Raw genomic sequence first — 17,529 nt, 5'->3', positions numbered from 1 at the left:
GCGGAGCCGAGATAGGATAACTTCTTTTCTGGATTTTGTGAGGGCAAGGATATATTTATCTTGGGTTTTATTTGAAATAATTTGTTTTGGATGTTGTACCATTTTTGTTGCCATTTATTTTCGAGCAATTTAATTATGGTCCTGAATTTTTTAGATAAGGAATGATTCTTTGTATTTTTGTATTCTTCGGACTACTGTTCTCATCTTGAGTGTTATTCTCATGTTTCGATCAATGTAACCTCTGACCTTTTTTAGGTATATCTTGTCGAACTTGGGGAATCTGCACAGAATTTCAAATGGAAGCCTTTATTTAATCCATAGGGGTAGCATGTTCTTGTTCGGTAGAAGTCCTAAAATAGTTTGTTATTTGTATTTTGCATATCGCCTGCACTGAAAATTGAATCTTCAACGTTTAAAAGAGTATAAATTACAGCTTAATTTTACCAAGTATTTTATCCCTTATGCAATGGGTACTTGATTTTCCTGAATTTTTAGATCCAGATTTAGTAATAGTAGTAGTAGTAGTAGTAGTATCGTATGGGTTAGGCCTTTATACCACTATTTTTAGCCAATCTGAGAAATTATCTTCAGACAGATGGGCTGTCACATAGCCTACTTCTAGTTGGATGACTGGACAGTCTAAAATCAGGTGGTCTGCACCCTGGAGGGGCTTCCTTGCACTTTGGTCAAATTGGGTAGTTTATTTGTCTCCATCTGGGTGTTTTTTTACTGCACTTCTGCAATGTCTTGTTTTGATTCGGTTTGCGGCTACTCACTGATTCCTACTATTTGTAGCAAAACCTGGGAGGTGCATCTTCAATGATGTCCGCTCCGTTAGGAGTATTGTTTCTCCATTCCTTCTTCTATGTCGCAACTGGGTCAAAATGTTTGATTCCTCAGGTGTACTTGAGTCTGGAGGTATCTGGAACATCTTTTAAAATATCCACTATGCCATGGTTCTTTGATTTTCCTGGATTTCTTTTTATCCAGATCAAGAAACGTAGCGTGTGTTCCTGTGCGTTCACAGTTTCCTTTTGACTCCTTCATATAAAATGTTTTGTATTTCTAAACTCATCTTTATCATTAATACAGACAAGGTCACCACTAAATCGACTACAATGATGATAACTATAAACTCCAGATATATCATTTCTTATTAATGGTGACATACTTTTTTACTTAGAAGATGACGACTTATCAAGGCCCAGAGGCCACTCAAGGATAAGAGTTAAGTGTCATGTAGGTGGTGAGACAATATTAGTCACAGTGGAAACTTTGAAGGCTAAGATTATCTAAATGGACAATTCAATATGAATTTATTCACATTAGACTTGAACGCCAACCATGTTATAGTCAGCTAGGAAGCAGACATGGTATTTTCGTTTAGTTTTGGGCACAGATAGGGTGCGAGGAAAGTTATTGGCAGTTGTTCCAGCTCGACGAGTATTTATTGTGAATGTTTTCTGGGGAGGGGGGGGGGGGAGAGGAACCATAGAGTAGAACTCAGTCGAACACCTACCATAAAAGGTATCGATAAAGCAGAGACATATATGCAACGTTTCTTCTGTGAGAAAGAATGAGTAGGGAGGTAAAAAGTTCATTGTCCACCAGATTTCAAAGACCATTCTGTACCCTGTTAAGACAGGAAAGGCTGCTTTTTGTTGGTCCACCTCAGATGTGACAACAATACTCCATCTTAGGCTGTATTTGACTCTTGTATAAGAGTGTCATAATTATGTAAACGTATCCATATGAATAAAGATGAGCCCAAAAGGGTGCAAGATCCAAACCTATTGAAATACCTATCATTTGTATTAATATATTATTTCCTATCTGAAAGTATCTCTCTTTAATAAGGTGACCTTCTATAAGTGTGGCCACCAAGGTTTACACGTCAATGTTCAAAATGAAATGACTAAACTCGATTCTTCACACATTGTCTGTGCTTACACGAGCACGAATAATAAGATATAATTATATTTTTGACCAATTAGAGTATTTTCTGAATTTATCCAAAATGACCTTTTCGAATAATTTCAGAAAGATAGACATAATGAAATCATTCAATGTTTTATTTATTTCTGCTAAATATTAAGTTCTTTATAATTTGGACATTTTATAAGGAATTTTCCTAAGTTTCAACTATCACTAAATCACCGTTAATATTATATATATATATATATATAAAAGTGAACGTGCCTGTGTGTGTGTCTGTGTACATTCCCCAACGCAATAACTCTGTCAATTTTAAGCCTACAGATTCGAAATTTGATATACAGGATACTGAGATTTGGGAAAATTGATGTGATTGGTTTTCAGACAGAAATTTGGCGATTAAGGGGTCAAAGTTCAACAATTTGACCTTTGAGAACTCTACCAAACTCCTCCTACAATTTTGGGTCTAAACACGTGAAATTTTAGATATAGGTTCCTTGGACATGAATCTAACTTAATAACTTGATTTGAGCCCAAAAGAACAAATGTTAAAGGGTCAAAGTTAAAAAAAATTGACCTCTGCGGTCTCTTCCAAATTACTCAGACAATTTCTGGTCTAAATATTTGAAATTTTAGATAAAGGGTATTCCAGAGATAGGGCAAGCTTTTTCATCGGTTTGGGTCAAAGAATTTTAGTTACCAATATATAAATGTATGTATATATGTATGTATGTTTGCATGTCTGCCTAAAACTTTCAATAGAGGCGACTGATTTTACCAAGATCAGTATCGTTTTGAAGTATGACCTTTCATATGACAAATATCGAAAAATTGGCTAAAAATATTAATATCTTCCCCTTCAACTAGGCACTTTTCTACGGGGGGGGGGAGTCACTTTTTTCGCCGATATTTTTTTAAAGTTATCCTCTCCTTTAGATTGTCTAGCCTTAATTTAAAAAAATTTCACTTCCGGTTTGGCGGTGGTCGTAACAGCATAGACGTTAGGTTTTTACCCTGTTCTTTTCCTCCTTCGCGGTACGGGTTCGAGCCTGCCTTCCTACTTCACATTTTTTTTTTTTTGTTCAACAGACACATCCAAACACCCAGGCAATGCCGGGCCGAAATGCTAGTATATCTATAAAAGTGAAAATGTGTGTGTGTACATTTCCCTACCAAATAACTTTCAATTTTCGGTCTAGAGACTCGAGATTTGACATAAAGAGTATTGAGATTTGAGAAAATCTTTTTAATTGGTTTTTGGCCAGAAATTTGGCTGTCAAGGGGTCAAAGTTCAACGATTTGATTTTTGAAAACTCTACCAAACTCCTGCCAATTTTGGGTTGAAACACTTGAAATTTTAGATGTAGGTTACTTGGACATGGATCAAACTTTATAATTTGATTTGAGCCCCCAAAAATAACTGTTAAGGGGTCAAAATTGGGGTCACAGTTAAAAGAAATTTAACCTCTGCAGTCACTTCCAAATTACTCAGCCAACTTCTGGTCTAAACATTTTAAATTTTACATAAAGGATATTCAGAGATAGGGCAAGTTTTTAATCGGTTTTAATCGAAAATTTGAGTTACCAAGGAGCCAAAGTTCAAAAGATTTGACCTTTGCGGTATCTAGCAAACTACTCAGCTAATTTTGGGTCTAAAAATTTGAAATTTATACATAACGGATATTTAATTTTAATCAGTTTTAGGGCGAAAATCTAGCTGCCAAAAGGTCAAATTTGAAAAAGTTGACCTTTGCAGATTCTACCAAATTCTTCCACCAATTTTGGGTCTAAAGACTTGAAATTTTAGATATAGGTAACTTGGACATGGGTAAAACTTTGTATTTTGATTTGAGACCAAAATAATAAATGTTAAGGGGTCCAAATTTGGGTCAATGTTAAAAAAAATTGACCTCTTCAGTCTCTACGAAATTCTCAGAAAAATTTTGGTCTAAACATTTGAAATCTTACATAATGGGTATTCAACCAGAGCAAGTTATAAACAGTACATAGGGCCCGAGCAAAGCCGGGCTGAACTGCTAGTATATATATGTGTGTGTGTGTGTGTGTGTGTGTGTGTGTGTGTGTGTGTGTGTGTGTGTGTGTGTTGGAAGTTTTTTAATCTTAAAAGCTATATAAAAACTAATAAAACAATTTTTTGTAACTTTTTAGTTCTTCATTGAAAAATTATTTTTTAGTAAGTCATTTAATCTCCTGCAATCAATGAATCAATTTGCTTTCTCGAATTCAAAATAGTCCTAAGTTTTCAGTTGTTTACTATGAAACAATGTTTTGGAGATTAAAAAACCAAATATATTAAACCATGGCTTTTCAGCAGTGTTGATCAAACACCACCTCCCTTAAAAAAATTGTTCCGAATATGGGATCTAATTTTTTGCCCTCTCTCTCTCTCTCATATATATATATATATATATATATATATATATATATATATATATATATATATATATATATATATATATATATCAAACAGCTCAATGTGATGTATATGCCCCACCCCTACTCTCTTCCTCCATCACATCTCCCTGCAAAACCCATACTGCTCACATTCACAAAACATACACCCAACTTTTTTTCCAAAACGTAAACCACACCAGAATATCTTGTTAAAAAACGAATGTAATCTTGACTCTTTAAATATGGATCCTTTTTTATGGTCTGATGAAGTGGTCTGCTTGAATTAGGATCTCACTGAAACATGTATGCACATATGTAACCAATGTTTGTATAATAAACAGACTATGCTTTGAAATTATTTCAACCGTTAAAACTTTAGTTTTAATATTATTGTAGGAATCATCAGTTGTTTACCATCATTTCATTCTAATATTGATTTCAGAACTTACAAATACAAAGTCAGAATTTCTTGAATAAAAAGTGCAAGAGTGAAGCAAACAAAAGTGTTACTTCATTGGTGTAGATGATCAGAAGAAAATGTCATTTCTGATAAACAAATAAAAAACGAAAAACAAACGTGAGAGTAAAATTAAAATAAATAAATTGCTTGAACTTCATACGAAAAAGAAATTATTGGAACAAACATTTTTAAAATCCTTAGATGCAAAAAAAAAACAAAAAAAACACAAAAGATGAAAGAAAGAGGTGTCAGATAAGTAAAAAGTATATGAAAAAAAAAAAAAAGAAGATAAGTGGAGATAGATGGAAGTTAAGCTTTGAAAGTATTTTTAAATATCTTAAAGAAGTAAAGGAGGAAAAAATCCTCCACGGATGTTAAAAGGAATCAGGGTGGAGGGATAAGGAGTTAATGTTCAAAAATATGTAGATAAAAAAAATGACAAAATTAAGGGAAAATATGGATTTAACACTTTTAGATATTAGAAGAAAAAATAAGGATTTCAAATCCAAAGTATTAAAAAAATAAGGATTTCAAATCCAAAGTATTAAAAAAATAAGGATTTCAAATCCAAAGTATTAAAAAGAAACGAACGAGTTTGAATGAAAACATGCAACAAAAAAGATAAAAATTAAACAGAATGAAAAATAAATGGAAAAAAAGTGATCCTAACCATCCATATACATTGCAGAAGATGAATTCGAAGAAAAAACAAGCAAAAAGAAATGCAAAGTTCAGATGAAACCACATGCCAGGAATCGAGAAATAGTGTTCGTTGGCCAAATGAAGAGCAAAAATGAATTTGAAAGAGGAGGGAGGAGGAGGCAGCGACAGAGGAAATTTGTAAAAACAAACAATAAAAGACAATTCATAGTTAATCTACTTCGTCAAGGATGGCAAAGCATGTGTTAAAATAGAAGAACTTCAGACCAATAACACGCATTCTAACAATTTTGTTAGCAATTACAAATGAATTTTCTTTACTGGTCACAACATCTTGCTTTTTCAATGTTAATTCATTATAAAATCATATCTTACTCACAATCCATAAAAATTTCAGTTCAATCATTTCAAGATGAACCCGTTTATTTTTAAAAGTCAGTTGCCATGATCAAGGTGTTATCCCGCCTCGTTTGTGGCTCAGCACTCCTGACAAAGTCAGATGCTTCATTATTTGACAGTGAGGTTCCTGTGGCAGAGATAATCAATTTCTTCTGTCTGTGAATATATAATAACGATGAGGAGAAGCACAGCAATAAGCGCTGATTGTTGGTGTATGCCCTCTGCAAAGAAGTGCTGGCATCTGGACCTGAAACCCGTCCAATACGAAAAATAAGATAATGCAAATTTGGGTGTTGTGGTTCGGAGCAGCAGCAGTATAAAAAGATGCTTTTATTTTGTCCGAGGGCAGTGACATTTTTATCTCCTGTATGTGAGGTTGCTATCTGTTGGGAAAAGGATGAAAAGTGAATTACGACGGTGGCAATGGGGGGGGGGGGGAGAAGAAATAGAATGCTAATTGTTAAGAATTCCGAATCAGACTTTTTTTGTTTTTCTGCTTTGAGAATAAGCCAACGTCATGAAAGAAACACAATTTCAATGTCGTTCACTTTCAATTATAACGAATTTACAGGATTAAAATATAAATTATTTCCAGGAGAAAAACTATCGAGAATCTTTCAGAATATTATCATTCTGTCAACCAACCAGGTGTCACCAATGCATTGTTATCAGCAGCAGCCAAATAAACTGTATAAAAAAGATTGTTTTTACTCTGTGTAAACTTGGAGCTTTGTTCTTTTGCCATTATGCATGTCAGTGATCTGCCAGACAAAGACACAATGACAACCACACAGACTTCCACATTGTGCCATCATCATCATACAGTCGAGACTGTGGTAGCAGCAGCAAACTCTTAACAAAAGACCAAACGACACTTCAGCCAAGACATCATCATCATCAACAGGTAGGTGATGGTGACTAAGTGGTTAATGAGAATCTAGCTCATTCCATAGAAACACTTTCACTTATGGATGTTGGCAACCTTCACCTGGTCTCTTCTGTAGGTACCCAATATTTTTCTAGAAAGAATTCTAATCAGAAAGATATCAGGGAACCGAATGGCAGCAATAAAATCATCTGATTTCTACAGAATAATAAAGGTAATGGTGTATAAATGGTTAAAAGCATGGACTGACAACAAGTGTGCCAAGTTCAAATTGTTTCACATAAACACTTACAGATGTTGGCAACCTTCACATGGTTCTCAGAATCTCTGGACCTTGCAACAGACTTTCAAAAGAAGTAATAAATGCAACAACAATTCAAAATGTTGGATTACTGAATCCTCTTCTGTGTAAATTTGAATCACGATTGCTTTATTTTTGTTAGCCAAATAAATTGAATTCAATTCGCACAAAAAGTAGAATCACTCAACTGCTTTAGAAATTAATTTAAGAACCATTTTTTAAGTCCAGAGCAAACGAATTAGCTCAGTATCTAATTCACCAATTGCCTATTCCTTGGTGGTAGCAATCATTTTATTATATTGGTTGGACCTTTATCCAACAAAATGTTGTGCGTATAATAACACTCAAGACGAAAACAGTTCAAATGATAGAAATTGTTGTCATTTCAAAAATTCAGAAACATAAAAATTATTGAAATTTTTGTTGCGAGTTGGAATCATTTGATCGACAAATTGAATCTTAGTTGCAGGTATTCAGTTCTCAGGCATATGAACAAGGTATCATTTGACAAGAAACAATCGTTGCTACAATTGACATATAGGGAAAGAGTGGTCAAAATTCACCTTGAATTTTTGTGTTGTTTGTGAACCACTTCAAAGTCTGTTCCAAAATCCAGGGAAAGCTATTCAGTTAAATCGAAATTCGCAGTGAGTGTTCGCATAGACCTCTTTCTGGTGCAAGAATGAATAAAAGGTCCTCAGGTTATATCCTGATAACTATTGATGAGATTGTTGGCCAAAATGACATCAATGCATAATCGTTGGTGTTCAAGTGAAAAGAAGCTGAAACTTTTTGAGTTCGCATGAGAAGATCCGATGGATCGGCATCATTCAAGTAACCAGTCTTAACTCGAATCAGATACCAAATATCTATATATATATATATATAAAGCAGTAGGGTTTGTGTGTGTGTTTGCAATTCTTCTACTGCCCACACTACTGGACAGATTATGACTAAATCTGACATGATGATGGTCTCCGACCTATGAATCGTGCACACCATTTTTCAAGGTCAAAGGTTAAGGTCATATTTGGTGCGACTTTACTTACATTACAACCTCCACTTACTGCAAGGGTGTCTGCAAAGTCTATCAATTTGTGGTTTCTTCATAGGAACTGGGAGGACAAACTTCAATTTTTTTGTCAAATTTGATATAAATTAAAAACAATAATTCTCTATCAGATCTTGGAGAGCAAAAAAGTTCCAATTTTTTTCAAAAAATTAGAAAATGGCCACAGCAAAGAAAAAAAGAAATATTTTTTGATGAGGGCTTATTTTATTTATTTTTTTAACTGTTGGGAGTCACCACTTATCAAAACCAAAAGCCACTCGAGGATAAGCGCTAATGAGACCAGAATGAATGCCATTCAAAGGATGAGAAACACTATGGAAGTACTAATATTGATAAACTGTATGAACTGTGTTTTATCACTTTTGGGGTAGTCCATGACAGGAATTTGTTAATATTAGATTTGAAGATGACCAAGACAGAAGCATCGTATAAAACGATTTTAACACTTAATTTTTTTTCTCTGTGCTGCATGGGACTAGAAAATATAAGTAAAAACCCCTACCCTTTGTAATCTTACTTTATTTACTGAATTTTTTAAAACTTCTTTAGAATACTATCGTTTAAGCACAAATTTTCAATTTATAACAATTTTTTTTAAAATATAACTTTTTCAAATTTTAGTAGAGAGTACAGTTTCCTATGTAAGTTTAATGTCAAATGATTCTATTGGAGTTGATATTTTGAATACATTTTTTTCATCACTATCTAAAATTTTCGTAATTCAAATAAAATAAAAAAAATTGGTCCTTGGCCCAAATTCTCCCTATATTAAAAAACAAAAATATAAAGATCTGTATAATGTATGTACCAGTTATGGGAAAAAATATCCACCAAAAATTATGTAAATTGTTTAAGTAGTTTCATATTTTATAAAGAAAATAATTTTTAAGTGAATTTGAATTTTTCCATTACTCTCCCTCTCATATTAAAAATGGCTTTTAAAAAATTTGAATTATTTAGAGTTATCTCCCATATTCTTTCACCATTTTTTTAGATGGCATCACAGGAATTGTCTCTCATAACTGTCATAAAATTTGATTTTGTTCTTCAAAAATAAAACTACTAATTTTTGTTGTACGATATTTTTTTTCATCATGGGTATGAACATTATACAGAAATTTTTTAATTTAATATTTTTAATATAGAGGAATTCTAGACAAGGAAAAAAGATTTTTTTTTTTTTTACTGGAATATATATATAGCAAATCTGAAAATTGTTTTTAAACATACTGCTCAATTTTTGAAGCTGCTTTCAGTTTGATTTGCAAGTTTATGCAAAACGATCGACCCTCCTTGAAATTGCAAAAACACATTTGTTATATAAGCAGAATTTTTGGGAGTAAAAGAGCAATGGAAAAATCAAGGAAACATTTTATATGAAACTTTCATAGCAAACTGAATTCTTCTATGTTAAAAATTTTAAAAAGTCAATTTTATAATAATATTTTATAATCTGAGAATTTGGCGCTTAATAGATAGGATTTCAGAAAAACAAAAAAGCAAAAAAATCAGTAACTATTTTTCAGGTTTATAAGGATGTTGGGATACTGTATGTGATGCAAATCTATTCCAGAAAAAATTATACATGCTCTCACACAGGAAATTATTTTGCTTGAAGACCTTTAAAATCATGTTTTTTTTTCTTTTAGGAATTTTACCATATATGGAATTGAATTAGTTGCAGCATTCCAGAAGGAAGGTAAGAAAGGAAAACAAAACGGTAAATGGGAAAAAGGTATACATACTAGTGTTCAAGAGTCTGACTGATTTGGACTGAAAAAGGGATTGATAAAAGAGAAGTTCCTGAATGCACTATCATCAATATTCATGATGATTAAATTGTCTGTCGGTGTCATTTTCACGTCTTTTGAGGTGAACATCGTGTCAAAGTTCTCGGCTTTTCTGGAATCAAGCTGGAAGGGCAGAAAATGAAGAAAAAAATTATTTCAGTCGATTTCACTTTCTTTCAGCAGAAACACCGATTTTTCGTTGGGGGGTTGGGGGTTCTTATTTGATAGACTCAGCCCCCTCTCGGGTGAAAACGCTCAACAAGTGGCCATGCATGCATTTGTACTCTGAGAAAGAATTGGCATCAGTAAAAGTAACGGTTTTTATGTCGGTAAAAGTTATATACAAGAGATCGCGGAACATTGTTGTAATTATCAGCGTAAAGGACAAATGAGTCTGACATTGCAAGAAATAACACGAAAAGATGGACAGAATCTACAAAGTTTATCCTGAACAACACCATGAGAAAAGTTATCTTATGTAGCAACACCAGAAAGTGAGGAAGTAAATGTATTGTCAGCACCATATAACAACGCAATACGAAGTGAAAAAGAGAACCTAACCAGTGTACAGTTAAGAAAATGTGACATGAACATTATTATAAACCTGAGAAAGGGAACTAATATGACGTCATTGTAAGCAACCTTAGGAAAAATCCAATTTAATGGATACATCGTTAGCAACATTTGGAAGAAATCTAACGGATACAGTGTTAACAAGCTCAGGAAAAAAATCAAATCTAACGGATACATCGTTAGCAACATTTGGAAGAAATCTGACGAATACAGTGTTAACAAGCTCAGGAAAAAAATCAAATCTAATGGATACATCGTTAGCAACATTTGGAAGAAATCTGACGGATACAGTGTTAACAAGCTCAGGAAAAAAATCAAATCTAACGGATACATCGTTAGCAACATTTGGAAGAAATCTGACGGATACAGTGTTAACAAGCTCAGGAAAAAAATCAAATCTAACGGATACATCGTTAGCAACATTTGGAAGAAATCTGACGGATACAGTGTTAACAAGCTCAGGAAAAAATCAAATCTAACGGATACATCGTTAGCAACATTTGGAAGAAATCTGACGGATACAGTGTTAACAAGCTCAGGAAAAAATCAAATCTAACAGATACATCGTTAGCAACATTTGGAAGAAATCTAACGGATACAGTGTTAACAAGCTCAGGAAAAAATCAAATCTAACAGATACATCGTTAGCAACATTTGGAAGAAATCTAACGGATACAGTGTTAACAAGCTCAGGAAAAAAATCCCATTTAACGGATACATCGTTAGCAACATTTGGAAGAAATCTAACGGATACAGTGTTAACAAGCTCAGGAAAAAAATCAAATCTAACGGATACATCGTTAGCAACATTTGGAAGAAATCTGACAGATACAGTGTTAACAACCTCAGGAAAAATCAAATCTAACGGATACATCGTTAGCAACATTTCGAAGAAATCTAACGGATACAGTGTTAACAACCTCAGGAAAAAATCAAATCTAACGGATACATCGTTAGCAACATTTGGAAGAAATCTAACGGATACAGTGTTAACAAGCTCAGGAAAAAATCCCATTTAACGGATACATCGTTAGCAACATCAGCATTGACCGAGTCTTTTTACTTTTGTTTTTGATTTTCTTTTTTGTCTAAAAAAAAAAAATATACAGACCGCTATTTATTATGTAAAACTCCCAAAATCATATGACATGAAACCTTTAAAAACGTCAGAAAACGGGTACTGTATGATTCTGGGGGCCTCTCTCTCTCAACATTATATATATATATATATATATATATATATATATATATATATATATATATATATATATATATATATGTGTGTGTGTGTGTGTGTGTGTGTGTGTGTGTAAAACTGAAAGATTTATTGACAAAAAAAAAAAAAAAAAAAGTTTGGCAAATAGAAACAGGATGCATCAAAATATCTGTGATCTCGTATTAAAAAAAAGAAACATTTGTAATTAACAAAATGATCTCTAAAGTCTAGTTTATTTGCCGATGACACTAATCTTTTATTAACACATGCACTTTTTTATATGCTACTGGCAGGCCAACCAGCATTGTGAAATGCACTTAAATATGATAATTTAATTTATGCAGATTTCGTATTTATTATTACAGAGCCAATTCTCTGTAGATTATTATATTGTACCAATATATATTAGTCATAAAAAAAATCAATTGGTACCATAAGCTAGAATCGAAACCAGAACCTATAGCTCTCCAGCCTTATCTGTTGTCATATGATTTTACACATAGAAAAACTTTTAAAAAATAATGTTGTAAAAGGTATATATGTGTATTTGCATATATATGTATATTTGCATATGTGTAGAAGAGAACTTTCAGTCAATTTACGCCTGTGAAATGCCAAGTTTTTTAAATTTTGAATCGTTAGCAGCTATTTTTACCGGGTAAAGATCAAATCAAATTTGTTTCACAGTTTCAAGTCTGTAGACCAAAAATTGACAGAGGAGTTTGGTAGAGACCATGTCTCAGACAGACAGACAGACAGACAGACAAGATCACTTTTATATATACTAGAAGATGCACTCAACATTGAAAGTATTAAATGTAACATTAAATTCCTTCCCAAAAATAAAGAAAAAAAAAAAACAACAAAAACGGAAAAAAAAACCTAAGACATGTGCAGGTGAGTATTGTTTTTTCTAAACAGTTCACTTCTTGTAAGTAAAAAAAGAAAATACTCAAGCTAAGTTCAAAACCAAAACCTAAAGACAGTGAGTCAAGTACGATAACCATTAGACTAGCTGACCACGTTCTTTAAAAGTGTTTTCAACCCCTGTGAAACAGTTGACAAACATAAAAATCCGATAAACACCCCAGTACCAATTTTTCCATTTTAACCCCTTAGCAGCCCCTTTTTCCGGATAAAAACCAATTAAAAAGTTTTCCACATGTCTGGATACTCTATATACCAGATTTCAAGTCTGTAGATCAAACATTCAATGAGTATATAGGTTGAGAAGTGTCCTCACACACACATTCTCACTTTTATAGATACATAGACTAGCAGGCCGCCCAGCATTGGCCAGTCGTAAAATATGCATAAATATGATACTTTAATGCATACAGATTTTGTATGTATTTTTATAGACTAAATGCTCTATTGATTATTATATTGTACCCAATATATATAGTAATGATTTCAAAAATGAAAAAAAAAAATTACTTTGGTGCCATCAGCTGGAATCAGAATTAAAACATTCAGCGTTCATTCCTTACTTGTTATTTAGCGTTTCAACTTTCGTCATTACTGCCTGAGCTATTACCAGATGGATAAAAAAGGCTAAAAATTAAGTGACTTCAAAATAAAAATGTAAATGTATGCATGCTCAGAAGTTAGTTGATTTACTTCTGCCAAGGTCAACGTTTTGAACAAATTTTGCCTCATAAGCAGCTATTTCTACAGGCTAAAAACTAAATCGAAAATGTTCCTAAGGTTCAAATACTCTATATATCAAGTTTCTAGTCTGTAAAGTAAATATTCAGAGAGAAGCTTGGTAGAGACGTTTCGCACATGCACAAATTCACTTTTATTTATATATATATATATATATATATATATAAATAAATTTAGTAATTCAAATTTTATGAATACATTTTAATAAGTATTACTTATTAAAATGTATTCTTTGTGTTGCATAAAATAAAAATTCTAGATTTGAAATTTAACAGTTTCAAATCATAAAATTTGAATTCCCAAATTATATATATTTGCTCTATCTGGTATATTGAGTACTTTTCATTTAGCTGGGATTGTCTTTATAAAATATTACATCCAATAATATTTTTTAAGACCGTAATCACTGGATGTGCATACTATTAGATTTTATTGCATTACATTATTCTGAAGTGTGTGTGTGTGTGTGTGTGTGTGTGTGTGTGTGTGTGTATATTGTTTTAAAAAAAACAAGACATCAAGGAATGGATTGATAGCAACAAATACACTATTTGCTCAATTATGAAATATGATAATTTTGTAGCTTACAGTTTAAGTCATCCCTTTTGGCTTAAAAATTATTGGTATATGAACGATTACTGAATTTTCAATTATATAAACCCAGTAAAATTCGGAATGCTATAAATAAGACATTATATATATATATATATATATATATATATATATATATATATATATATATATATTTAAAGTGATGGTTGTGTAGTTCCAACGAGAGAAATATATATATATATATATATATATATATATATATATATATATATATATATATATATAAACAGGTCCGTGTGCTAGAACATTTTCAGTCTAAATTCTATGCAATTATGTACAATATAAAAATTATGCATAAATAAAATGAAGCATAATAATGAAATGAAACAAAGTATCTATGTCAGTATCAGAAAAAAAACCCCTCAACTTTACATACACACACATATATACAGATTTCAAACATTTCTTCAATTCTTTTAATTTCTCATTTCATAGTAACTTTTTAAGCTTCTGATTGGTTGGTTATGATAACTGTGGTCATAAAAACGATCGTCGAAATTATTAGAGTCATACTTTCATTAGGAGTCAAAAACATTTTAACAATGTATCAACATGATTATGCTGTATATGATTTCATTTTTCTTTTTCATTCCTAAAATTGTAAATATCAGCAAGTTCTTCATTAATAGGATAGAAAATTGACAAATTTATTCTGTCTCCCTCACTAATGTCCACTCCTCTCTAGAATGAGAACGCAACAATTGTCTTCTGCAATCGAAGAAAAAATTCCTCCTGCTTGTTTTACATATACTTTTGTTGAATGTGAACTTTTTATATTTGCACTCTTTCAACAGGAACGTAAGTAACAAATGGCAAAAACAAAAAACTGAATTTCAGATGTATTTCTTAACCTGGAGGCCATAAGCCCCCCCCCCCTTTGTGTGTGTAGAGAGAAAGAGTTTCATAAAAAAACTTTTGCTCCTGAAAAACTCCAATCAGTTTCGATTAAGAAAGTTAAAATTTATAGAAAGAAACTTTTTTTTTACATTAGAAAAACATTTGTTTTTTGTTTTAAAATGATTCCAACTTGTAATGAAAATACAATCAAAATAATCGTTTGAAAAAATTGCGACACTATAAACGTACGTGGTTATTATCTTCAGTTTAATATTGTTTTGTTTATATCAGAATTCTTAAAAAGTAATATACAGAAATGAAAGGGAAAAAATTAAATACGCAAAAGAACATTTTGTAAAATGCCGATAGATTATTTGTGCAATTTATTATTTAAAATGAAAAAAAAAACAAAAAAATTAAAAAAAAAAAACACTGAACGATTTTATTTGTAACGCAAACCGATTGAAAAAAATTATATTCATTTTATTTGTTAGGAGTGTGTAATGTAGGGAAAAGAAACAGGAAGTCATTCTTTGATGAATGAATTGCTTCAAGTCTTAGTTTTCACGGCAAAACTCATTTTAAATTTTCAAGAAAAAATTGTCATAGGAGGGAAAAATTAGCTTTGCCTTATTAAAAAAAAAAAAAAAACGCCAAAAAGAATTTCGTATCGCAAAAAAAAATAATAGAAAACGAATTTCTTATTGAAAAAAAAATAGAAAGTGACTTTTGATCAAACATTGAGAGCACACACCTAGGAAACGTAGTGATTTAAACGAAAAATCACTGTTTTGGATTAAATTTTTTTAAAATTCTGCTAAAAAGTGCAGAATCACAAGCTTGCTTCAACATAAACAGTAAAACCCTAACCTCTTCACTGTAGAAGTTTCCAGATTTCCGAAAATTTTCTACTCTAATACTAGATTCTGTCCTCAGGCTGTCCACTCCTGTACCAACAGGCAGAAATTTCAATGTAATATGAACAAACATTTTGCTGGACAACTCCCTACTTAGAATACTCCATACGAGCCCCTAATCATAGTGATCGCTTACTTCACAGTAGCAATATGCCTTGTTTGGGATTATCATAAAAGTAAAAAAAAAAAAAAATGTCTAAATTATTTGGATTCTGTTCTCATCTTATTTTCACAACGTTTTCATTCATTTCTGTCAAACTCTGGAATCTGTATAGAATACCAAATGGAACCCTTTATTTAATCCATGGGCATAGCATGTCCTTGTTGCGTAAGGACCCATGGCGTAGTGGATAAAGTATTTGATGATTTAGTTGTAAAGTTACTCTTCTAAACATTGAAACTTCAATCCTCAAACTACAATTGCAAATTACTTAATCATGGCTGACAGAATGAGAGCATGCTAAGTCCATGGATTAAATAAAGAGCTCTGTTCGAAATTCCATGCAGATTTCACGATATGCCTGAAGAAGGTCGGAGGTTAAATCTATAAAATTTATACTGTTTGAATGTATTTATTTTTTCTCATAAACTTGAGCGAAATTTTTTTCCCTTACATTTTTCTTTCGCTTTGCAGTCGCATCTGAACAATGAAATATGTCAGTGTTAACACAATGATTACACAAGATACCTAATCAGTCGAGTGAATGACTAAACTTAACTGAAAATAATATTCATTTTACTGCATATCAACAAGAATTACATACTACTAATACTACCACTAATAATACTTTCTTCTGGTTTCCAGGTTTAATTTGGTTGTTTTGTTTTATGGCATGCCCACCCTTTTCGAATTATTTAACGATCACTTTGGAAATAATTTTTAGGCTTCAAGTTCTTTATATCTTCAAATCATGGTGTTTAGTTTAGTTGCTTTATAAAGAAAAAATGTTTTTTATTTTTGCCTTTGCAGAACACGGTTAAGTTTTTTGCCTTTGCAGAACATGATTGAGTTTTGCAAAGGGGGGAAAAACAGTAACATCAATGTTTGGTGCATTTTTGGTCAGGAATTAAGATTAGTTATAAACTAAATAAAAAAAATTTTTTCTTCTAAAAATGCAATATATTTTTTATTAATCATTAATTAGCAGAAAATATGCACCCATATTCGTATATTTCTTTTAGTATATCACTATTCCTCCACAAAGAGAAGGTTATCCCTGGGAGGATGCTATATATACTTTTTAGTTTTTCTCAAATTAGGAGCTAATACCTAGGATAGTATCATGGTGTATGGACAACTATTCTTCACTACCTCACCAAAGGAGGAGGTAATACCTGTGAAGATTTCCTAACAGAATAGATACTATAGTCTCCAACCCCATGAATTGAGCATTAAAAATTAGAACTAATAGTAGAGCTTCGGTTTCAGACTGACATGAAATCTCCATTTGTAATAGAAAATTGACATCGTTTTACTTTTCCACTTCCTTCTAAAATAAACCCCATTTTCGAAAAGAAATAATATCTGTGAGGATAGCCTCCCGAGACCAGACACAACTCTACAGCAGATACATTAAAAAGGTGGCCTAACAATATACATCCTTGCCAAACAACCTGGCTAATTTAAAAAAAAAAAAATCTGTCATCCCATGAGTTGCTCTTTTGTTGTTTTCTGGGAAAGCTTCTTTAATCTTACACTTTTGACATTTTCTAGAATGAAAATCATGCAATGGATTGAGATCAAAATTAGAATAAGGATTCTAGACATAAGTTTTAGTACCTCGATTT

The 17,529-nt window shown here is 32.0% G+C and overlaps 1 protein-coding gene across 4 annotated transcripts in view; it reads right to left on the bottom strand.

Annotated features, from left to right (window-relative positions):
* The window catches only part of LOC145297482 (calcium-dependent protein kinase C-like), a 731,210-nt gene that overhangs the window by 17,126 nt on the left and 696,555 nt on the right, over positions 1–17,529 (bottom strand). For 2 of the 4 annotated variants that reach the window (XM_080143353.1, XM_080143355.1), the window contains one exon: positions 9,874–10,041. The exons of the other annotated variants lie outside the window; for them this stretch is intronic. In XM_080143353.1, coding sequence (XP_079999479.1) covers positions 9,880–10,041 — 162 coding nt within the window. In that variant the 3' untranslated portion in view covers positions 9,874–9,879. The remainder of the gene's footprint in view (positions 1–9,873; positions 10,042–17,529) is intronic. 4 annotated transcript variants of the gene reach the window in all.

This window comes from Euprymna scolopes, chromosome 18 (assembly GCF_053919585.1).
Source record: "Euprymna scolopes isolate OS-2025 chromosome 18, ASM5391958v1, whole genome shotgun sequence".
Lineage (NCBI taxonomy): Eukaryota > Metazoa > Mollusca > Cephalopoda > Sepiida > Sepiolidae > Euprymna > Euprymna scolopes.
The sequence above is the reverse complement of the archived record's forward strand: the minus strand, read 5'-3'. Positions and strand labels throughout refer to the sequence as shown.